We start from the raw sequence: 23,059 nt of genomic DNA on the forward strand, positions 1-23,059 counted from the left end.
CCACATCTTTCTTCTCTCTGCCAGTCCTATCCCTGCTCCCTATCTTCTGCCCCCAGACCCTGCTCCCACCGTCATATCCCCTCCCCTTGCTTTTTGTTCTCCATTTCTGATTAGCACAGCTGTTTCTTTCCAAGCAGCTCCTTGTCCTGCCTATTTCCTTTTCTCCATTTATTCCCTTCTTCCTCTTCATCTTTCCATGTATTTTAATAGACTTATTGGAATAGACCTATATTTTTAAAAAGAAAAAAAAAAAAGAAAAAAAAAAAGAGAGAGAAGAAAAGGACTTATCTGGTTTCCAGGGGAAGGATGAGGAACAGACTCTGTCTGTCTCTCCAGGACAGGATCCTCACATGTGCAAGCATGAGAAAGTTCTGTGACTCTTCAGCAGAAGAAGTTTTCAGAGCTTCTTGTGGCTGTCTTTTGTGAACTCTATGTTTGGCTGGTGAAAAGTGATGCTCTAGGCATTTAGTGGGCACTACAGAAACAAGGGGCAGCCTCAAATGATGTTCTGGGCTACAGCTTGCTGTCATGTGCCCAGCATTCAGGAGAGGAGCTGCAGATCTAACCTAGCTCTTTACCAGCCCCTTCCTACCATGGCACTGGTGATTGCTTCCATCGTCCTCACTTTCTCTGTACATGCTTGCTCTGAGCCTTCCCTGTGTCTCGAAGTTCACACATCAATTTGTAGAAGCTAAAGACTTGGAGTAAGAGCTGACTCCAGTACCGCTTAGACGGGAGATGTTCATTGGCAAGGACAGTTCTGTATTGTCCCTGGGAAGGACTTAGCACAGCACAGTGGGTACTCTGAAAATAGCAGCATTTTTTACTACTTGTCTGTACTTACCATGGTTGCCTCAAGCTTCTCTCTTGCACATAGGAAACACACTACACATGAACTTTATAGTGATGTTTGGTAAAAGATTTTTGCTGTTTAATGCCATAAACAAATGCTAAGTCAAAGTGCTAACACATTGTGTCATGTAGGCTAAACCATGGCATTTTGTTCAAATCTCTTACGTGAAGTCTTGACCTCTAATGTGTAGGCAGAAGATGAAAGCTTACTGTATAAGGCCCTGTGTGGATCATGACCAGAAAGAAAGAGATTTTATTGACCAGGAATGGCAGTAAACAAACAAGGAAGGAGGTAAGTTTCACAGTGTGTGTTACAGGTTAACAGAGGAGAGGAAAAGATTAACAAGAGTCATTCATTTGCTTTTTTTTATTATGTATATTTTCATTAGAAAACAACCTTGAACACCCAGGAATAGTTTTCTAATAAACGTAAGCTCGTGAAGAGCACTTGGAAGTTTCCATTCTGGGTTCAGGAGAATGACGGGACAGTAACACAGTTGACATGGTCATTCCTCTTAGTCAACCCCTCCCTTGTGGCTGATTGTTTCTTACATTGCAGCCTTCCCTTCCCCGTGCTTCCTGCCCTGAACAAAACCAACCCCCCCCCCCCCGCCCCCCAACCCCACAGACATCTCTGTAGACGTCTCAAAGAGAGTATTTCTGCATGGACACACCATTGACTCATCTCATCCCTCAGTGAACATAGTGATTTCTTCCAGGCCCGACTCAGGACCCTACCAACAGACCTTGGAAATCCATGCAGAGACACTGCTTCCTCTCCTGGGCAGACCCTGTAGTAGTGAAGGATCAGACCGTAGTCCTTGGGAGCAATTTCAAAGGGGACTTACGTGAGGAAATGCAGAATTAGCCTACTGGGAACTCTGCCCGCTGGGGATGAAGATACAGGGAAGTGTTCTTGCCATCCCCGCTAGCTACCTCCCTTCTTACTCTCAGCCTCTCTGGGGCAAAAGTCCTGAAGGGGTTGATGCATAGCTATGAGCTGGTTGTGCTTCTGGAATGAGGAAGATTTCCTCCCCAAGCCTGGCCTGCATTGCCTACAGAGGGTTTGTTTATAATGAAGAGCTGATGTGTATGAGCTAAAAACATGAGGGACAAGGCCATTTTGCTTTGCTACTGTATAAATCTGACAAAGATTCTTGCTCCCCTGTCATCAGAGCAGACCTCACCTGGTTTTACCACTATCTAAAATACAAGTGCTTTGTCCTTACCATGTTTTTGGCTCAGGTACATCATCCACTCTAGGTACCCTGAGGCTAAGAAACAAAAGATTCCCCATGCCATTATTCCACAGCTCAACAGCAGTGAAGAAGTTGCTTGAAAGCATTTGCTCTTCTGGATCAAGAAGCTAAACTCCATGAAAAAGGATTCTGCTGGCCACACCAGTCTAGAGGGATAGGAGGAAGGTTTGTGTGCCTGTTAGCAAGGAGTAGAAGGGCTGTCCATAATCCCATCTCAGAGAGATGCTCTACCATTTAGTAGCAATGAATCACCCCTTTCCAAATGAAAATGAAGATTATAGAATAGTGAGTGAAAGGGAAGGAGTAATACAATCTCATAAGAACATAAACACTGAGATCAGCTGTTTGGAGAACATCAATTTTTGTCCCTCTAACTGGGAATGAAGATCATGTGGGTTAGGCAGAGGTCTGTTCATCCTTCTAGGGAAAAGGGCTAAATTGAACTTCTGTAATGTGCAGTGGAAAAACTCCCAGAGAAGTGCGTCAGGCTGGATTTTAAAAGAAAGCCGTCTTCTAACAAAGAGTAAAGAGCAGAGTAGCTCTGTCACCAACTTGAACTGTGAAAGAATGAGATAGGTCACTTGTGGGGGCACACTGGGCATGTGCAATTCTTGTGATTATTGATATCAAAACTTATATATGCTGATAGATGCTCCCACTGCCCAACAGTGACTTGCTAACAACCTGCTAACAGGTTGTTATCCTGCCATAGAGGAGCACAACTAGAGGCAAAACATCTCTGTCTAATACTGGCTATCCCATCCAGAGGGAAGCTGTGGTCCCCTGTAGAAGGCTATGTTCTAGGAAGGGTCCTTGATTATGAGCAGACTCAGTCACTCAGATTTTCTTTGAGCAAGCACAGAACCGAATGTGATGCCCTAATTCTGTTTGGTGAAGCACATCTTGATGCATAACATAACATATAAAGGAGCATCTTCCCTTAGTACCTCTTCTCTACTGCTACTTAATTCCTTAAGTCCTGGGTATCAGAATCCTTTTTCTTTTCCTCTTTTTTTTTTTTTTTTTTCCCCTAAGATGCTTGGGGAAAATAAGGATTAATAATAAGAAGTAAACCAGCTGGGGAAAATACTGTCAATGTGGCTTGGAAAAGAATTACTCTCTGAGTCCTTGTCCCTGTTCAGATATCCATCTCTTCTCAAACAGTTGTGATGGCAGGTGTTTGTGCTTTTGCATCATTGTGCTTGTTTGAATATGGCTCAGATAAGTTTGAGGGGTCTTCAGTCTGTTTCCCGCTGCTGGAGCTGAGTGTCTGTTTTCCACATACTTCTGCATTAGTTAAATGCTATACAATAATGATCATGAACCAGAGACAGGCTAGAGGTCACATAACAGCATTTCCCTCTTCTGTCTTCTTTTTGCCTGAAGTCAAATCATATGTCGTACTTTCCACACAGCAACTCCCTAGCTGCTGTCAAGACTTATTTAATACAGTTAAGTATTCTTTCAGGTTTATTTGTGTTTTTTTTTCTTTTCTTTATGTTTTCAAGATAACATTTATAAATATATATGTATATGTCTACATATATTTTATCTTGCAATTCCAGTTCTAGAAGAGAAAACATCATTCTGTCATCAAAGGAGAAATTCACCCACTGACCTGGAGGAAATTTGAATAATGAACTAAGATAGTTTTTGATGTTTGTGTAAACAGCACAAAAGTGTCAGATTCTGTTCTCCTTGTATCCAACATGATAGATGTGAGATCAAAGACTGCTTTCAGTAACTGCAGTGTGTCAGACTTGCATTATTGAGGGAAATATTCCTAGAGCCATCAGCTCATTGCTGTCATATGGAAACCAACTGATGTTTTCACTACATCTCCTTCAACGTGGAAGAAGAGGTGAAGGTCAATGCAATAAGCTCCTACACTTGTTTCTCCTCTCAGGATTCAAATATGTCACTGCCTATCAATTAAATGAATTTGCTTGTCTGGATACCTGAAGGATGTAGAAGATTCTAAAACTAGTCTGAGGAATCCTGTGTCTGTCTGCTCAGGAGATCTTCAGGGCTGGAGTCTAGGGACAGCACAGGGGATGAGGCATCTGTTGGCTCAGGAATGAGATGGAGCCATCACAGGTGAGGTGATAGCGGGGAGGAGGTTATGATACTCAGCCTGTAGGCACTAAGGCAATTGCACTGCTGATTATTTCCCTCTAAGTACTTGACCAACATATAATAGTAAGAGGAAGGAGTAGGTCTTCTCACCATGCATTCTCACAAGGATGTCCTTGTGCAGGAGTCCTGGTGAATGAACCACAGGTTGGAAGTGCTAACGGTGCAGCCTCCTCCTACACTGAAGAGTAGCAGTACTTTGCTTAGTCAAAATAATGTTTTTTATCTTGAGGAAAACAAAGAGAAGATGCTTGAATGACTGACCACCACATATGGGCAGGGGACAGTCTTCAGAACTGGAAAGTCTTCAGAATTGTCCTCCATCTACAGGCATTGGCTCTGACATTTTACTGCTGCCAGATACAAGGGCTTTGAGAAGGGACCTCACAGGCATGAGTAGTATTTTTCTGTCTCCCCGAGTAAAAACATAGCGGACAGCCAATGTCTCTCTTGACTCAAATCTGTGATGCTGACTTGCTCTTTCCTTCAGGGAACACACCTGATTTACTTGAAAAACAGTCCATTACTTCTGACATTTGAAATTTGAAACCAAGTGTTAGATGGGTATATGGGTTTTGCTTGCAATATGCTCAGCAGGCACTGAGATTGGCAAAGTGAATATATATCAAAGAGGACTGACTGATGGTTATGGAGTCTGAGTATTGGTACAGACTCTTAATGGTCCCTGTGTTCTCTTAGTGCATGTGCTTGAGCCATTGCAGGCACAGAGGAAGAGGGTCTGAACTTGGCAGTGGGTATTTACCAACAGACTGGATGGTAAGAACAGAAGAGCTGTGGAAGCTGGAGGCCAGCACTGATGTTTCAGTAGGCAAGAATAGCATTGGCAACTGACACAGAGCAAAACACCTCTGAAGAGCATAACCAGAAGAGCATTACCAGAAAGACCTGTCAAAACCGACGGAAAATCAGGGGACTAGCAGAAATCACAAGAATGAGCAGGACCACACACACACGATTTCTGATGATGGCTAAACACAGTCCTCCACACTGACCACCCCCAAACGGTGTTGGAGGACCACAAAGCCCAAGAACTGAGGGGTCTCCACAGTGATAGGACCTGGAATTTTCTCCACTGGGAGAAACAGCTGCCAAACTCTGTAAGCTTTGTTTGTCGGTGGAAGCTGATCTGACTGCTTTCTAACAAAATACAGAGAATGTCTCTTCAGGAACCCAGCAGAGAAGACTAGAGGAAAGACGTGGGGAAGAAGAGATGCCTTCTGTAGCATAGCTGTGCCCCATCTCTTCTGTCTGCTAGAATCCCCCAATACACAATGTATTCTGCATGTCTTGGGAGCGTACTGTCTCCATTTGCACCTTTTAAAGTCCTGCATAGTAGCACAAAAGGGATGGCACAAGGAGGTTGTGGGAGACGAGAGAACTGTGCTCTGGAAGCAAGAGACCCTCATCAGTATTTCTGCCATCAATACTTTGGGGAGGAAAGAAAAAGAGAATCCAAAACCCCAAATACCACACTAAATTTGCATTTGTTCTCTCAGGCTGGCAGCCTAGAAGTTCATAAACTCAGAATTACCTTGTTCTGGAGTAAACTGTTCTGAAAACAGTTTCCAATGGCTTCCTCGAGTTTGCTTTGCTGGTGGAAGCCCTTCGGCTCCATGCTGGCACATGTATGAAGCTCTTTGAACAAGTTTTGACCTTCCTTTAGCCCCTCTGCCCATCAAGCCAGCTAATGACATGCTTCGTATTGCACAGAACACATACAATTGACAAGTTCAATAGTGTTGTTTAAATATTAAACAGTCTAGACAGGCTTTTGAGTCTTATGCCGCTATGAAAAGGCTCAGACCATCATACCCATCTCTGAAATTGGGCTGCGGGATCGTTTGCACAGTAAGACAGACAATAAGACTTGTATACATTGCCATGCAACAGAAGAGACCCCGAACCGCCAGCCCTAAGTGGAAAGTTTATTTCTAAGCACAATATATGGAAAAACCAAACCAACAAACCCCACAGATATAGAAAACGTTGTAGCAAATCCCTGGTCAAGTAGGACTTCATGTCTGTCACTACCCTGCACCTCACAGCCGCTTAAAATGTCATGCAATGGAGGAGAGGGCACTCGGACGACACCCTCCGCTTCGGATCAAGGAGGATCTCCAAGCAGGAGAGGGCCGATGGGACTCCCGCTGAGTGATTCCGACTGTAACCAGCAAAAGGGCAGCGCTGCTCACCCCCACCACATGCTTCGTGACTACCGGTGGTAGACATAGCACTTCAACAGGCTTTACCAACGTGGATTCTCACAACACCCCTGTGAGGTAGGTACGTATTGTTATTCCCCCTTTGAGTGGAGGGGGGACTGAGCCAAACAGCCCAAGGCTACAGAGTCGGTGGCAGAGCTGGAGTGAGAGTATGCAGAATCCTGTGTGCTCAGAGTACTAGATCACACCACTCTTTCACGGCAAGTTGTGCTTCTGACCTCATAAACTTTTAGCTGTTAGCCAAATTAAAGGAATTTGACTTCTCCATATTAAATGAACGGAGAGCAGGGAGGGAAACAACATCATGTCTGACAGCTGTCCCTTCGGCTGTATATGCTTCCCCCTTCCCAAAACCACCATAATTACTCATCTCTTGGAAAGAGGACAGCTTCCAGGACAGGCATGGGGGTGAGAGGCTGCTGTGTTTGCTTGTTTTGGCCAGGTTTCACTCTACTGTGGATCAGAAGCGGTTCTTCCAGAGACCGTTCGTTGCAACACCTTCATTCTGAGGGTAGCTGTTTTTAGAGACGATAGGAATTGCCCCTTCCCTCTCCCTCCACCCACCAACATCCCTTCCCTCCCCTCTGCCAAAAGCACTCTTTGGTAGATAGTAAGATTGGTCAGATAAAGGTACAGTGGCCTCAGAAACCATGGTGTTTCACATGGGTCCTCAGTAAGTCAACTTTCTCGGCTGGTGTTTCACCTCCCACATTCTCTGCCAGAGAAGTACCTGTTTTGTTGCATTCTGATATTCAAAGGGACACTGTCAAGTAATTGAGGTGAAAAATACGACCTGCCTTAAGATGCTAATCTCCATCTTCAACGTTGCAGAATGGCTGGTGTGTTCGAACCCGGAGGCTGAAGTTCGACACCTTCTCCAGTCCAGACCCATGATGGCCTAGCTGCCAAAGGAGCTGGTGGCTCACGTTTGCCCTGGATCCAACAGAAGCTGCAGAAGGTGCTGGTACAATGACAGAGGGCAGTTGGACACAGCCATTGTGCAACATTGCTCAGCACTGCTGCTAGATGGATGCAGTTTGGCTGAAGTCCCTATCTTAATTTTGGGGGGAGCTGGTTCAGGCTTGATCACTACAGGTTCATTGTTTTGGGACTGCTGAGCTGTTGCTCCTCAATTAGCTAATGTCTGTATTTTTAGGGTTCCTGCTCTTACACTTTCTTTGTGGCAGTTGCACTGGCAAAACAGCTCAACCCTGTAGAGCTGGGACATACCCTCCATAGAACAAGGACAGTCAGCAGGAAATCAGTAACATGGATTTTCTCCTGTCACAGAAGAAAGGTGGGGAGAAGGACGGGGATGGTGAAAGGAATGGGGTGAGTGGAGAGAACGATACGTGCCCAAATGGAAAAGGACAAAATTGGTAGGGAAAGAAATTTTATTTTCAAGCTTGTAAGAGAATATTACAAACAATGGAGAGTAAAAAAAGCCCAAACCCTAAAAACTATTTAAAAAGTACTTGACAGTGTCCCTTTAATATCCACAAATGATTCAGCCATTGTGCATTGAAAGAGAATGTTCCTGAAGAGCAACCAGTACCTTCGAGGATATATCCCAGAGAAGGAGACTTATTAGAAGTGTTATATATTCAATCAGCAACTGTGCTCCCTCTTCAGACTAACTCTCTCTTGAATGATTGAATGGAATAGACTCTGTAATAAACTAACAGACTGGATGTGAAAGGCTCAGCCTACAAGACTGAGTGAGACTGTTGCAAATCGAGCAGCAGGGATACAGACACCAAAAAAAAAAAGATGTACATCTCTAATGCATGAGTGTCTGAATCAGCAAGGAAGCAGAAACCCACTGAGATGGGTCAGCTTCTTGTGATCGGAGTAAAATGGAAGAAAATTAACCTGGAATGTCTGCATGGAAAATGATGCGTGTGAGTGGCAAGATTTGGATGCTGGATTTGGGGTTATGAAGGCATAAGTCACACCAGTACTTGTGCTTGAAACACCTGCGGAGTGTTTGTACAAAATTTGCCAAAAATGCCTATAGGTCATGGAGCACCCTCCCCGCTCCCAATTCCACCCTCACAAACCCCTTGTCAGGAACATTATGAAAAAAACAGGATTTTTGGTGAAATTTGGGTACGCCTGGGTTTTGTTAGATTTTCTTGGTGGGATGATTCAATCTCTCTTTCTGTAAATCAGTACTGAAAAATCCCCAGCCATTTCACTTCAGATATCCTATGGTAAATCGAACAAGGCTCCAAAGTGACTCATGAAACGAAACAACTCATAGCCCTGGTTAATCACAGTCTGGAAAATAAAAATACTCCAAATACTTTGTTACCTTCCTTGTTTTTATAAATCTCACACTGTGTGTGTGTGTTTGTGTGCACGTGTGTGTGTGTACGGGGCGTGTGTACAGAGCGTTACCTATTCCAGGTAATAGGATTTGTAAGACATGCTAAACCGTCTGTTCCTCTGCTTCCCCAGAACTCTGCCTACTCAGTTTGTAGTCTGTATTGCACTTGTTTTGTTGGTTTTTTTTGTGATTTGTGTTGTTGTTTTTTTTTCTTTTTTTTTTTTTTAAACTGGCTGGAAAACATTAACCTCTTTAGCATGAGTGTGCAGCTCTCCCTCCACCTGCTTTTTTCCTCAGCTGGCCAGGTGCCGCCTCTTATATCTTGTGCAGTTACCGAAAAAGAAAAGGAGAGGAGAAAAAAGAAAAAAGAAAAAAGAAAAGGAAAGAGAAAGAAAAAGGCACACCATGCTCCTCTGCTTTACGAGTTCTTTGTCTCCTCCACTTCGTGTTAAGGCCTCCTGAATTCCTCGGCTCAGACCGTCGTGACCCTCATGACGAGCTCTCTGTTACTACTAGACTGACTCCTCTGTTCGTGAGGCCTCAGGTGGCTGAGTATATGCAGGATGGTATAAGCACAGTGGTGGTCAGAGAGGGTGCCTGTGGCATGGCCGGCAGCCCGTGCCCCGCTGTCGGCTGGAGCGGAGTTAGTGGCTGTACCACCAGTGGAGGACGAGTGGGTGGTTTGGGAGGAGGGGCGCTGATTTGTCCTGGTCCCTGTTTTTTGTTCCTCCATGTCCTTTGTTTTGTCATAGTTCAGCACTTTCCACTGCTGATTGACCGCCTGCCACCGTTTAAAAATCCGGTAAACCGAGGGCCCTTCGTGTATTATTAGACCTGGAGGGAAGGGGGAAAGAAATAAACATAAAACAGAAACAAAACTTTAGAAAGAACCATAAAAATACCCCAGCATCCTGCCCCCAGCTAGCTGGTTAGCTCAGCTCTCCCTCAGCCAGTGTTTATTCAACAATAAATCATGTATTTTAATTACCGACTGGAAGAGCACCGGTGCTCCTGCTCTGCTGGATCCCTTTTCCCCTGAATTAAAAGGATTACAGCTTTACCTCAGCAATCAATAAATGGATCGTAAATGCAGCAGAATGAGTGATGCTCTTACAGCAAAACAGTATCTGTTTACCAATAAACGCCCGAGGTTTATCTATCACTGGGCTAGTTTTGCATGCTGCATAGGCATGATTCACTGAGCTAACGGCTGTGTTTGGAGGGGGTGTATCTGGGTCTGACGTGCCAGTGACGTCTGCTGCACCAGCGTCATGTGTGTGCACAGCCCGAGTCTCTCCCCACACACACAGCAGCAGAGCAGACACACACATGGAGGCCAGAGGCGGCAATCGAGCAAAAAAAGGGTCTGTCTATACCTGTAAGTGGTTTGTCATCCCAGGCAAAGTTTTGCTCATCTGCAGAGCAGGTACCTCATCGTACGTCATTGCTCCCTACCAAGGGGGAAAACAACACGCTTGAAAGAAAGGGCAGATGAGCTTACACCATGTGTGCGCTGAGTACGCACGTAATGCATGTGTCCTGCTATCCATCTGCAAATACCAGAGCTGATGTCCAGGGGATGGCACTGGGCTGTAGGACACCTGACTTGTAATGATCTCAGCATTTGAAAGAGTGTGAGCAGCTCAGGCCCTTCCACCCAGCAGTTAGCTCACCTCCCAGAGGTCTCTGTCATCCTCCCCACCCTTGCAAGAAGATTGAAAGATTAACTAATGTTAGAAGTTGTTTAGACAATGGTGGTGCTTGAGAATTAAGCTCTGTTATTATTCAAGCTGCCAGGCTTTGGCTAGACCCTTTGAAAATACTAGGTCCAGCAGTGACTGCAACACTGTTTTGTTCTTCCCCACTGAGGCTGGAGGAAGATGCAGCATCTCATGTAGACTGGCTTAGCTGACACACTGTAATATAATTAACAAGCTTTGCTAGAGAGTGGGATTCATGCAGAATGCGGGGGGTCTGAGTCCCCTTGTTTTGCAGCAATCTGTCCATTAGGAAAGTGTCTTTATGTCCTGTGTAACTGAAGCCAGACCAGCAGGTAGGACTGGGTGAGTTGGCACACGGATAGCTTCATTGTTCTTAATAATGATGGCTTCACTGTTCTTCGTCAGGATCAAGATTATCAGGAACATTTTGAGGAAGAGCAGCTCTCTTGCCTGCCTGTTGCAAGCATATAAATACAAGAGCAAAGAACGAAAGACCCACAAGAAATAAGAAGCAAAATCATGCCTAAACAAGGAGGTTGCCTTGACCAGCAATGTGTGGAGAGATGATGGTCACCACAGAATAAAATGGTTTACAGCTATCCCTGATGAATCAAATGCTACAGCTTTAACCCCCACCCACCTTTTCCAGACTCTTCTAGTTTGTGATGCTAGATAATTACTGGAGTAAACCCATGCTATACTAAAACCCAAAATATCTGAAGGTCATCCAACCCTTAGGGATGGTCTCCCCATTACTCACTGATGGGATGCAGCCACCCGGTTTCTTAGGGTCTGCATCTGATCTTACAGAGTTAAAACCCTAGCTTCAGTACAGATTTTGTTTCTAGCCTCTCTGGTTTTAAGACTTGCTGACTTGATCACAGATTAGCTTCAAGGGGACTCTCACATTCACTGTAATGGGGTGCTGAGCCTGCTTATTGGCTGTAGAAGTAATTACATTGGATAGTTTAAGTATGCAGATCTGGCTATTTTGGGACAGGGAATGGCACTGGGCACTAGAGTATGAGAGAGATCTTCCCTCTGATTCCCATAGACCACTGAGATTGCACAGCTGTAATCCTGTAGTGATGCCAGCTTTTCATAACCAAACTCCATGATGTCATAATAGAAAAATGTGGTTTTTCCTCTGTACTTGAAACACGGCTGAGAATTCTGACATATTCTGATCAAAGCATCAACCATATAAAGCAGGACTTAGGGAAAGCCTGCAGATCCAGCCAAGGAGACAGAGCTTTGAAGCAGGCCTGAAGTGGCTCAGCCCATGACAATGGACATTAGACATATATTTAAATGAGCTGTCTGATCTGTAATGAATGAAATTCCACTCTGATCAATGACAGAGCCAATGTTTCTCTGAGACCACTTTAAGCCTTGGATAAAAGAGCCAAAATCGAATGTTTTCTCCTTGGCTGTAGAACATTCTCCACAGAATCAAATCCATTCTCTGAAGTATTAAACACTGAGCCAGGATTGTAAATCTATTCTTAATTACCTTATCACAAATATTTAATGCGCAGCCTGATTCAAGAGGGCTGTTTATAAAATTCTTGTTTGTTTGCCTTCTAATTATAAATGTTTATGATCTTATGCAATTAACTGTGTGATGCTGATGGATGGGTTGCTGAGTCAACTGAGCACCTGTTTTCTTAGATAATTTTGGTTTCCAAATATTTATAAAAGTAGAAAATAACTTGTTTTCATCTGTATTTACTGGGCTCTAAATTACTTATCGATTTCCCAGTGTCAAGCTCAGGAAGCTGTAAAATTAAAAAGGAACGAAGTAGAGGGGTGGGCAGGGAGGCGGAAGTAACAATGATTCATTTGCAAGAGTAAATGCCGAGAGTAAGCAAGAGTCCATGAGTTTACATCAAGCTGCAGGACGCTTAATGCTCCCATCGAAACAAATTTTGTCTGCCTGAGATAAACTAGGATTGGAATTCCTACATTCAGCTCTGTGCGTTCCGTTCCAGAAACACCCTTCCCTCAAGGATCATTCTTGTTTACAGAGGTGAAACTTTCCAATTAAATGCCAGACTTAAGTTGGAAATCCTTCAGGAAGAACTGTATTCAACTAGAAGTGTCCAGCTAGAAGCAATTATTCCATAAGCCAAATGATGTGTATGTGGGGAAGATAGCAGATTGATGTGAACTTCTCTCTGCGCACTTCTCTCTTTTCAAGGCAGAAATGTCTATATGAGAATTTCAGATGGATTCTGGTAGTGGCCTGGTCCTTTTCGTCTCCTTCCAAGTTTATCTCACCCTCTTCTGCTTCAAAAAATCTGTTCTCAACAGATCCTCTGTGAAAACCATCCTCTTTGGAAGGAAAATCTCTGTGAGTTTCATGCAAAATGTGTTGGTCCAGATTGTTCCTGCCCCATGAAATCCCTTGTTTGTGGCGTTGGTGAAATGAAACTCCTATGGAACGTGGGCACTGAAGATGTGCTGTTCCCATTCCCATTTTCTCATGTAGAGACCTGGCTGGACCAGCACCAGAAGAAATTCCTTTAGCTGAAAGCTGTTGAATGCTAGAAATAGTATTCAGGGCAACTATAATATACACTTGTCTTGTTCTTATTTCACTCATGTCTGTTTGTGGCCATTGATGGAAACAGGGCATTCTTAGACATTTCTACTTGCACTGGCTTGTGCCATGAAAAGATTTCCCAGATGGCTCTGAAGCTGCAGACAGCCCATATTATGTGATGGGGTCATTAACCTGACAGCAAAGTCTTAAAAAAAAGGAAATTTCTAATGCCTCTGCTTGCACTGCCACCTTGATGTGGCTGTGCTGTTCCCAGAACAAGACAGAGTATCTCTGAGCTAACATGGTAGGGCTAACCCAGTGCAGTGCTCCGAATTAACACATGCTGAATCTGGAACAACATGTACAGGAAACCTTATTGATCTCTGTTCACTGTGTTCACTCTCTCCATATATTGGCCTCTTCTGCTCTTTCTCTTGTGGCTTTATTATTATTGAGTCCATGCAGAAGGTCAGATCATGGTCAGCCCTACGGAGCTTGGTAGAGTCCAGGCAGGAGAGACTAGTGATTATCCTGGGTGCAGGGATTATTTCCCAGAGCTGAGAAGCTGCTTTGGGCTTCACAGCACAGGCAAACACAACAATACCTTGACAATAGGTTATACCAAAATCGTACACATTGTTTATGTTGGTATCTTATGCTTCCTTTCATTTATTATATGTGGGAGAGTACCCAGCACCTAACCACTGCTCTTACACAAAACTATCACAGTAAGTGACCCAGCCCCAAAGTGCACAGGGCCTGGTTCCAGGTTAGATTTAAAGCAACAGGTAAGCAACATCAATACAGGTTGGCTAGGCAAGGGAGGTGTCAGTGCAGTTGCATACCCAATCAGTGCATGCCCACAGCATCTGGGAGAGCAAGGTGACAACTGCTGACTCTGGGAAAAGACTTACCTCTACCATTTACCCCCCACCCTCACTCTCATTTTCATCCCAGAGCAAGAATAACTGGACTGTTTCTTTTCCAGATGATCGAGATGCAGTCTGCAACAGAGCTAGCACTGGTGAAAACAGTTTAATTTCCATGTTCTACTGATCGCCACAGCTAACCCTGAGCTTCTGGACTCTTAAAATGCAAGAGTTAGAAAGGTGAACATGACCAAGGGTGAGTATCATGGCCCAGAGGGAAGGTTCATGTCACTGTAGGATTTCTCTGAGCCTTGCAAAACCTGCCCACACCTCATCATGATCCACGTGAGCAGTCTCTGTGCAAGGAAATGCTCTTAGTGCTGAGGGTGGAAACATATGGGCTGTGTGCAGGTGGCCCTTTGTCTCTTGGGATTAATCAGGACAGAAGTACATTGCCATCAGTGGGCCTGTGGCAAGACTGGTCAAGAGAGAGGTCCTCAGCCCAATGGCTAGAAGGGCTGTTGGAAGAACATGGGCAAAACCCAGATGTGAGACAAGGACAACTGTGCAATGGGTAAGAAGGGATCAGTTGGTGTACCCCTATCCTGTGAGATTAACCCACATGGTTGTGAACCTCCAATTTAAGGCAACTTCGGAGCAGCAGTTTCCCAGAAAGTCACCTTCTGCACATTGTTAGCCTCTGCCACCAAGTGATCTTTTCACCAGGACTTTCAGCCTCTAATTAACCTTCCTCTTATTCTAACACTTGCCATGCATTTTCTTGAAAGAGACAGGTAAATTCTTGGGGTAGAAACTGTTTCTCCTGTTTGCCAGCAAAGAAACCACCAAAACAATGCTTCTACTGACAGTAAGTGGTACATCACCCCTGTGCTGACACTCATATTAACTAGGAAGAAAAATCACACTCTGCTCCAGCCAGTTCCTCTGTCCTGCTTCTCATAAAGCCCCTGTCCTGCTACCTGAGCTGTCACCTCTTGTTTCCATCCTCAGTAGCACTTTCCCCCTTTGGTTTCCTTTCCAAATGCAGTTTCACCTCAGCCAGACAGCTTCCATGCTTTAGACTGTTTCTGTTGCTTTCATTGCGGGGTGTCAGGGGAAGATTATGGCAGCTGTGATCAAAGCTTAAGGTTTGCATCCACAGAATTGGTGGCTCAGGCCAAGGTAAACCAATCCTGCTGGGAGATGATAACACTTTCATTGCTGGGCTTTCGCTCTATTGACATCATTGCATACACAAACCCTTCCCTCCCTTTCTGTGAATTTTTTAATCTTTTGTGGCAATCTCAAATTCCCCCACTTTTGTTTCCAAAGCTCCAGCAGCTCAGCCCTCATTTATCTCTTTGCCTTAATCTCATCCTATATGCTCCATCCTTAGCCACCTTTTATCTTAACCTAAGAGCAGAAAGGTGGATGCATTTGTTCAGACAAGGGGTCTGTCTCTTCCAGCACCCTGCCTCCAGCAGTGGCCAACACTACAAGGAAGAGCTTAAAAACAAAGCCAGTAGAGTGATGTTTCCCTGATGGGCTCTGCACACTGCAGGGGCCATACATAACCACAGATGGTCTCTTTTAGCTAATTTATATTCCTGAACCATAGGATTCTAGCGCAGTACAGTAAAGTGTACTGACTTTTGCTCTGCACTCCGCATTTACTCATTAGGCTGCCCCACCCCTTCCCAAATTCTCATAGTCCCCATGAGATCACTCCATTCCAAAAAATGCTTTAGCAATAACCATGAATCTCTGCCTCACCCCAGCTTCGCAAGTATCTCACAGTACGTAGGAGATGAGTCACTGAGCTCCCACTGGACCCTTCAAATCCATACTGCTTTTCAGTGCAATCCTCTGTACTTTATCCCTCATCCATGATGCAAGACAGTCTTTGGTGATAAACTGAGAAAAGAGAGCCAGAGGAACCTTTTCTGGGAAATACAGGCTGGGAAAGGGGCACCTGGTATCTGGCATCCCTCAACATTGTGGTAGGGTCAGTTTCAGCTAAATATGACACATTCTTCGAATAACCTAGCGTCTTAAAATCCTTGAGTGGCCTAGACTTCCTAGTGGGGAAGAGGGTGAACTAAGGAGTGGGGAGAGGTAGATTCGTAATTGAAAGTAATGTCATGGCACCAGGGGGACTCTGCACTTGGGCTGATTTGGGAGGGGAGATGTGAACATTGGAATTGACCAGGTGGGGAATCAGGTAATGCCCTCCCTCACCTCCCTCCTGTTCATCATCTTCAGAACCTCTTCATTTCATCCCCCTTTTTCTCCATGTAAACTTCCCAGGAGGGTGCAGTCCCCAGAGCAAAAAGGTGCAGAATCAGCACTGTATACCCCACCTTCCTTTCAATACCCTGATGAAATAAACTGATATGTCACAGAATTGCTGTCTTTGGCAGTGTGACTGCCTGGCCCAGCTTGTGTTTGGGATTCTGATTTCTCCTTCCTAAGGGTAGCACTTTGCACTTCTCTTTATTCAATTCCATCTTGCTGATTTCTCCAATTTGCCAAGATCATTTCAAATGTTGATCTGATCCTCCAGAGTGATTGCAACCTTTCCAAGCTTGGTGTCATCTGTGAATTTTATAACAGCACTTCGTATTTCATTATCTAAGCCATTAATAAAAATATTGAAGAGAGCAGAGTCCAAAACAGTCCTACCTGAAACGTATTTCCAGTTTACAGTACACTACTGACAACTACTGAGAAAGCAGTTTTCTGATTGACTGTACACCTGCATTATGGTAATTTAATCTAGACCACATTTGTCTGGTTTGCTTAGGAGAATCTTAAGGCAAAGCACCAAAAGCACTGTCCAAGTCACGGCATATCAAACTGACTGCTTCCTCCTTAATCACTAGGACAATTACCCTCCCAAATTAGATATGGTTATAGTCTCATGCTCATCAATTGGTTAGTTAAAAAATTATTCTAATATCTTCCTATGAATCAGTTAAGCTGATTTGCCCTTTGTTTCCTTGATCCTCAGTTCCTACCTTCCTTAATGATAGAGATTTTATTTAAAGCTAGGTAATCTGCTTGCATTTCCCCACCTGCCTGGTACCTCCTGCATACTCCCCAAGTTCCTGATGATGAAATGTTTATGGGTCAGAGACTGCTCCTGCAGCTTCCTCTAAAGTTCATTAGGATGTGCTGACAAGGACAGAGCTAATCCGTTTGAATATTTTTGAGTCTGTTCTTTTCTGATTCTGCCCTGGGCTCCTTTCTCCTCATTAAAATTATTTTAGTTAAGTTTTGAAGACAGAAACAAAAGCAACATTTAACTCTTTGGCCCTTTTTGTATCAAATATTATTTGAGCTCTTAGACTTGCCTTGTTCTTCTTACTTTACATATGCTTATGGACCCATTTCTTGTTGCCTTTTGTATCTCTGAATGGTCATCCTGGGATTCAGCTCTGATGGCTCCCCATGCCTGTGTGATTTCTGGAGACTTTTCATTATTTGCAGGCTCTTCTTTCTGCCTTTTGTGTGATTGCAGCTTCTGATTTTGGGTCCTCAAAGAGCTCCTGATGCAGCCTCAGAGCTCTCTTCCCACGCTTCTGAGCTTTCCCCTGCACAGGCACAGTTTGCTGTTGTGCCTTTAGTATCATCCCTTTTGGCAGCTGCGAGCTGTTTGCGGCTCTTTTATCTTTCAGATTCCCTTCCCAAGAGACTCCCTGCTCTGGCCCCCTGAGGCTGCTGCCACTGCTTTTCTGGAGTCCATTATCCTCACAGCATACTTCAGCTCAGGAATGCTTTCATCGCACAGTCACTTTTCATACAAACTACTGCAACATCCAGATTTTCAGGGATTCTTTGCTTTCAGGTGGATCAAATAGGGAGTATAGACTCCTTCATAAATTTTACCTGTTTTCCAAAATGTAAATTTTGTCCCCAGAACGTTTCAAGAGCTTAGTGGACAGTCTATCCTGCATACAGGAGAAGTTCAGGTAGTGGATAACCTGGGACCTCTGGTGCTGTCTTTTAGATATTTCTGGTAGTTGCAAGACACTGGATCACTGAGCAGGATGTCTCCAGTCCACAAGACATCTAGCAAAGATCTCCACTGAATAATGCTGGAACTGTACAAGGAGGATGTGCAAGCTGAGAAGTGTCCAGCACTGAATGACATATAGCATAAACTGAAAGTGTATTCATAATGATTAGAGCTCAAGTGAATGCTTAGCGTATGGAAAAAATAAGTAGCTGATTATAATCAGTCATTTTCTTATCAATCATTCTCCATGCACATTTTTTAATATCTAAAGAACTGATTAAATATGTACAAAGCTGGGCTGTGTTTTGGCTTGGCAGAACTGTGGCAGCTACATGGCTGGACCCTGTTGAGTGCTACTGACCACTGAATGACATGTGCCATCATGGAGCCTGTGGGTCTGGGGAAGACAAAACACTCCTCCTCCTGCCCATTTCCCGTTAAGTGCATTTGCTGTAATGGGGCTCCACTGGCAGGCGGCTTTCATGCTGATGTGTATGCCATGCTTGGCTTTCCTCAGACCACAGAAGCCACGACTCAAGCAAAACTGAACTGAGCCCCTCAAGGGTGAGAACGCCATGGCCTGGGCAGAGTCCTCACCAGTTTGCATGAAAAAAGTGCTCTCAGCTGTCTTGGGAAGGTATTTTATGGAGGTATGGACTCTTCCATTTTGGGTCATTAACAGCATAAACAGGCTGGCCCCCAAGCCTTCAACTGCTGACCAACAGGCAAATCTTGTGCTTATTACGGCTTGTTTCCTCTCATGCAAGCTGAGGTTCAAGGACAGATCTGCCTCAAAGCTTCCTCAGCCCCAGGTGGGCCAGGACCCCCCACAAAGGCAGCAAGAGCCCTTCTCCTTCCCTGCCTCCTCCGCTCCATCTGGCAGAGCAACAGGAGTAGCAGGTCCCATCTGGGCGGGTGGTTATGCTACGCCCCAAGCTCTCTGCAGCCATTAAGACCCTCCTCCAGACTCAGCAAGAGCCCTGCTGGGTGGGAGATGGATCCAGCGCGGCGCCATCTTAGAGGGTCCCCACAGTTGCTGTTCCACCAGGTGAGCAATGATGGCAGACCTTGCCCCCTGCCATGCTGGGGCCGAGCATGGGGAGCTGGGGAAAGGAGGCAGCTCTTTTATTACTGATGGGAGTGCTTTGCATGACAGCTGGCAGCGTCTCTCCTCCAGGCAGCACTGTGATTTTCCAGGATGCTGCTGAGCTATATGGGAAGAGACAATTTCCAGGTCGTGACACTGCAGCATGTCATGAGTTTGTGTAACACAAGCAAGCAGCAATGATCCCTGTGTGCAGTGTGCTATGGGCTCCTCAGAAGCAGGAGCAGTCCATCCCACATACATTTGTAGCTGGGGATAGAGGACTGCTTTTATCCAGTGGGATGAGGACATGTAGGACCTCCTGTCATTGGGTTTGGGGAGCTGGTGGGAGCTCGGGGCAGTATGTTGTAGGGGCATTGGGGGAGCTTTTATGTCTGCCAGATAGATGCCAGCTTCTCTGTGAGGTGCTAACTTCATCCCAGGACAGCCATCCTCATTCATGTCCTCTGCTCACCCTCACATTCCTCTACAACACAGGTGCTGGGCCCTGTAGGGCTGAGCTGGTAAGGCCCCAAAATGAGGAAAGACTGGCAAAATTAAGGAGCTGATAGGTGTCCAAGGGACAGGAAAGTCCTTTTCATTCAGTACTCCCACATGGTTTGTTTGCAGCACATCATCAGTCTGCAGGATTCCATCTGTGACAGAGGAGCTGGGTTGACCCCAGGAACTGCACACAGCAACACCATCACCCTGGAAACGCCACAGTATTTTCAGCTGTAAGCACAGAAGCTACCAACCACCACAACTTTCTCCTGCCCTACCCAGACTAGCACTTTTACACCCTGCCTCAAAACTGGGACAAAAAAACAAACCAAGAAATAACAGCAAAAACAGGTAAAATAAAACCCAGAGAAATCCTCACTCAGGCAGTAGTCAAACCATAAACAAAAGCACTCCTGTAAACTCAACTGGCTGTGGACAGCTATGGCAAAATGGATGTTGTGTCCTTAAGGGCTCTTGTACTACCGTGGTATTTAATTCATAGCGCACGATAAAGCAGAGGAGCAAAGGGCAGTCTCTAGCTATGCAGGCAGCAATAAATGAGACTCTTCCTGGAAAAATCAAATAAATAAATAAAGACTGGAGCTTCACCGGCTAAACAGCCTTGCTTCTGAATCATACATCTCCAGCATCATTCCCCACTTGTGAGCCTACCCTTAACTGTGCCAGTACAGGAGGGATAGGGCTTGGAGGCATTACCCATATACCCACTTGCTCTCTTAAAGCTTCCCCTCCTTGATTTGTAGTTAGGTTTATATAGACCCTCTTGGTGCCTTTTTTCCCCAAATTTAAAATGGACATGAGAACACCACCCCACATCTTGAAAGGACTTTGTGCACAAGAGGCGAAAGTCACTCATCGTGTGCATGGCAGATACTCTTAGGTCCTTAAAAGAAGGGAATAGAGAATCATTTCAAACTGGATTGAACAGAGCACTGGCCAAATGCACACCCTGGTATCTGGGTCTCTCTTTCCAGACATTCCCTGACAAAAGTCCACAGAGGTGGATACTTGTGGTGAGGAGAGAAAAAGCACACGGCTTCCATTTCACTACACTTACACCATGGCAGTCAGTACTCCAGGTCCGGATCCTGAACCTTTCCATCCTGTAGCTAATGGTACTTTGACCAAAGCTCTGCCTGTGTAGTCATACTGCATCCTCAGCTGTACCTGGGACATTTCTTTAAAGGCAAAGCTGGGCAACAGTACTGTTTGTGTAGGGCTTGGAAATATGGCTTCACACTTGCTTGGAGTGAGACTTGAAAAAGCCATGCTGTCCCCCAGGATGGAAGAATACATCCATATTTTCAGACAGGTGAGAATGTTTCACTTGGACTTGAAATTTTTTTCAATGTTGTATTCCAATTCTGACACTGAATTTAAAATACTCAGCATGAGCAGTCATCTCTAAATGCTAAATCAAAATGCTTTGTTCAATAGTGATCAAAACATGACATTTGCTTCTTGAAGGCAGAACTAGTGCCTCCCTCTTTGCTTTTATTAGCAAAAGAAATTTTGTAAGAAAAAATTAGTATAGTTTCACAGTTTTTCATTTTCTAAGGCATATGGGTCCTGTCTGAGACCAATCTCTCCAGACTGCTCCAGCCACCCAAGTGCTCATTCAGTAACAGGAATAGGGACCAGTTAGGAGAGACAGAAAGGTGAGTACAGATCACCCTTAACAGAGCATTCCCCAGCGTAATGTAGGGCACACAGACTAAACTAATGGACCTGGAAGTGCCTCTGAAGTTGCAATTGCTTCTACCCCCTTGTTGGAGCGAGATGTGGGCACCTTTCCCCTCCGTCATGCGGGAAGGCAGCCCAGGGACATGAGGCAGAAGGTGCTCATGGTGCTTCTTGGAATAAATGTATCCCTAGGACACACCACAGTGCAGTCTGTGTTTGGCTGCTTTGTCCTCCAGAGCCATGACAAAATATTTCATTGCAGACCCCAGGATTCCTGTGAGAGTTCCTGGAGCCATCCACCTTGGGTGCTGCAGCCTTTCCTCTCTGCTCCCCCACAGTGTCACCCCACCTTCTCCCCTGTAGATGTCTTCCTGATTCACACAGGCCACTATGCAACACTAAGGAAGGCGGTAGGAGCCAAGAGGACAAGGGTCTATCAGTCCTGATCTGTCACTAGCTAGGATCCCCGGGAGGACAAAACTTCTGCCTTCCTGATCTGGATATACAAGGTTCTCCCACCATTGCTGAAGACCTTTAGAGGCTGCAATACCCAGCTGAGTGAATGCTGATGCAGGCTGAAATGGGCAGGTAAGAGTTCATATGCACTTACGGGATCTGGCAATGCTGAGCTGACAAGAATGAAAGCAGTGAAAGGAGCTGAGTGGCTAAGTCTGCAGCAAAGGTCTGGGTAAGAGCTGAGCCTTGTAGGACACAGAGAGGTCTGTGATGTGACCATGGTTGAGCAGAGTGAATTGTTCCACCTGGCATAGTAAGGCTCTTCAGGCTTCTCTGCATTCAGCAGGTAGTGATGACTGCCCACTCCACACTGGCCCTGCCTGAGTGTCACTGCTGTGGGTTTGTATGCTGGATGAACCTCTTCCAAGAAAGTGAAGTTCTGGCTGGACTACTGGGCACAGGATCTCTGGCATTATTTAATATTATTGAACAACTTCTGCCAAACACTGCATGGTTCTATGGATACTGTGGATCCAGCTCTGCCACAGGACAGAGGGACTCCAGCTGTGGCTGCCATTGGTGGGTCCTGGTTCAGCAAAAAAAGCACTGTTTCAGGGAGTAACTTCCATGCAGGATAAGTTTAGCAAAACCAAGATTTGTTCCCATCAATAAGAAAAACCTGCACTGCTTGACCTGATATCACTCATGAGTCTGTTTGCAGTGTTCTTGCTTACAGACTGTTGTATCTCAGTCTGAAAGATGGCTCTGTTGGTAGGTAGCCATTCCTCCTGGAGAAGAACTGATCAGTCACCACTTTAAGAAGCAATCCCAGAACTGGATTAATGTGGCTTCATGTTAATCTCTTCTTACCTCTGTTGCTGGCTCCCTACAGAGCTGAGGACACACCAAAAGCAGCCTCATTTACTCTGTACAGGGGATGACTCCCCTGTGGTCTCATCTTTGACTATGGATTTGACTTCTCTTGCTACTGCCACAACAGCATGCCATGGACCACAGCCTTCCACCTCCACTCCAAGAGTAACATGTCTGCGGGGATGGAGGCTGTAGTAGGAGGAGCGACGGGACAGAAGGCAGTTGGAAAAACACAGCCTGGCACAGAGCTGAGGACTTTTTCCAGCCTTTACTAGACAGTACAATTTATGCAGCTGGTGCGGAAGGTCCTACCAGCTGCCTACAAGGGAATCTCCTGCTGTGGTGTAGAAGCTGTGACAGTCAGGTGAGTGCTTCTGCCTCTGCCCACGGATGGGAACTTAACCCGGGGACACCAAACACTTGATTCCAGCACAGGGTTTAGTGACAGGGAAGCATCGTTCTGATTATA

General features: G+C 45.2%; 1 protein-coding gene across 2 annotated transcripts in view; it reads right to left on the reverse strand.

The window, feature by feature from the left end:
- Window positions 1-7,865: 7,865 nt before the first annotated feature.
- The window catches only part of MARCHF4 (membrane associated ring-CH-type finger 4), a 104,282-nt gene continuing 89,088 nt past the window's right edge, over window positions 7,866-23,059 (reverse strand). For both annotated transcript variants that reach the window (XM_074828827.1, XM_074828825.1), the window contains exon 4: window positions 7,866-9,650. In XM_074828827.1, coding sequence (XP_074684928.1) covers window positions 9,289-9,650 — 362 coding nt within the window. In that variant the 3' untranslated portion in view covers window positions 7,866-9,288. The remainder of the gene's footprint in view (window positions 9,651-23,059) is intronic.

Source organism: Strix aluco, chromosome 6, assembly GCF_031877795.1.
Source record: "Strix aluco isolate bStrAlu1 chromosome 6, bStrAlu1.hap1, whole genome shotgun sequence".
Classification (NCBI taxonomy): Eukaryota; Metazoa; Chordata; class Aves; order Strigiformes; family Strigidae; genus Strix; species Strix aluco.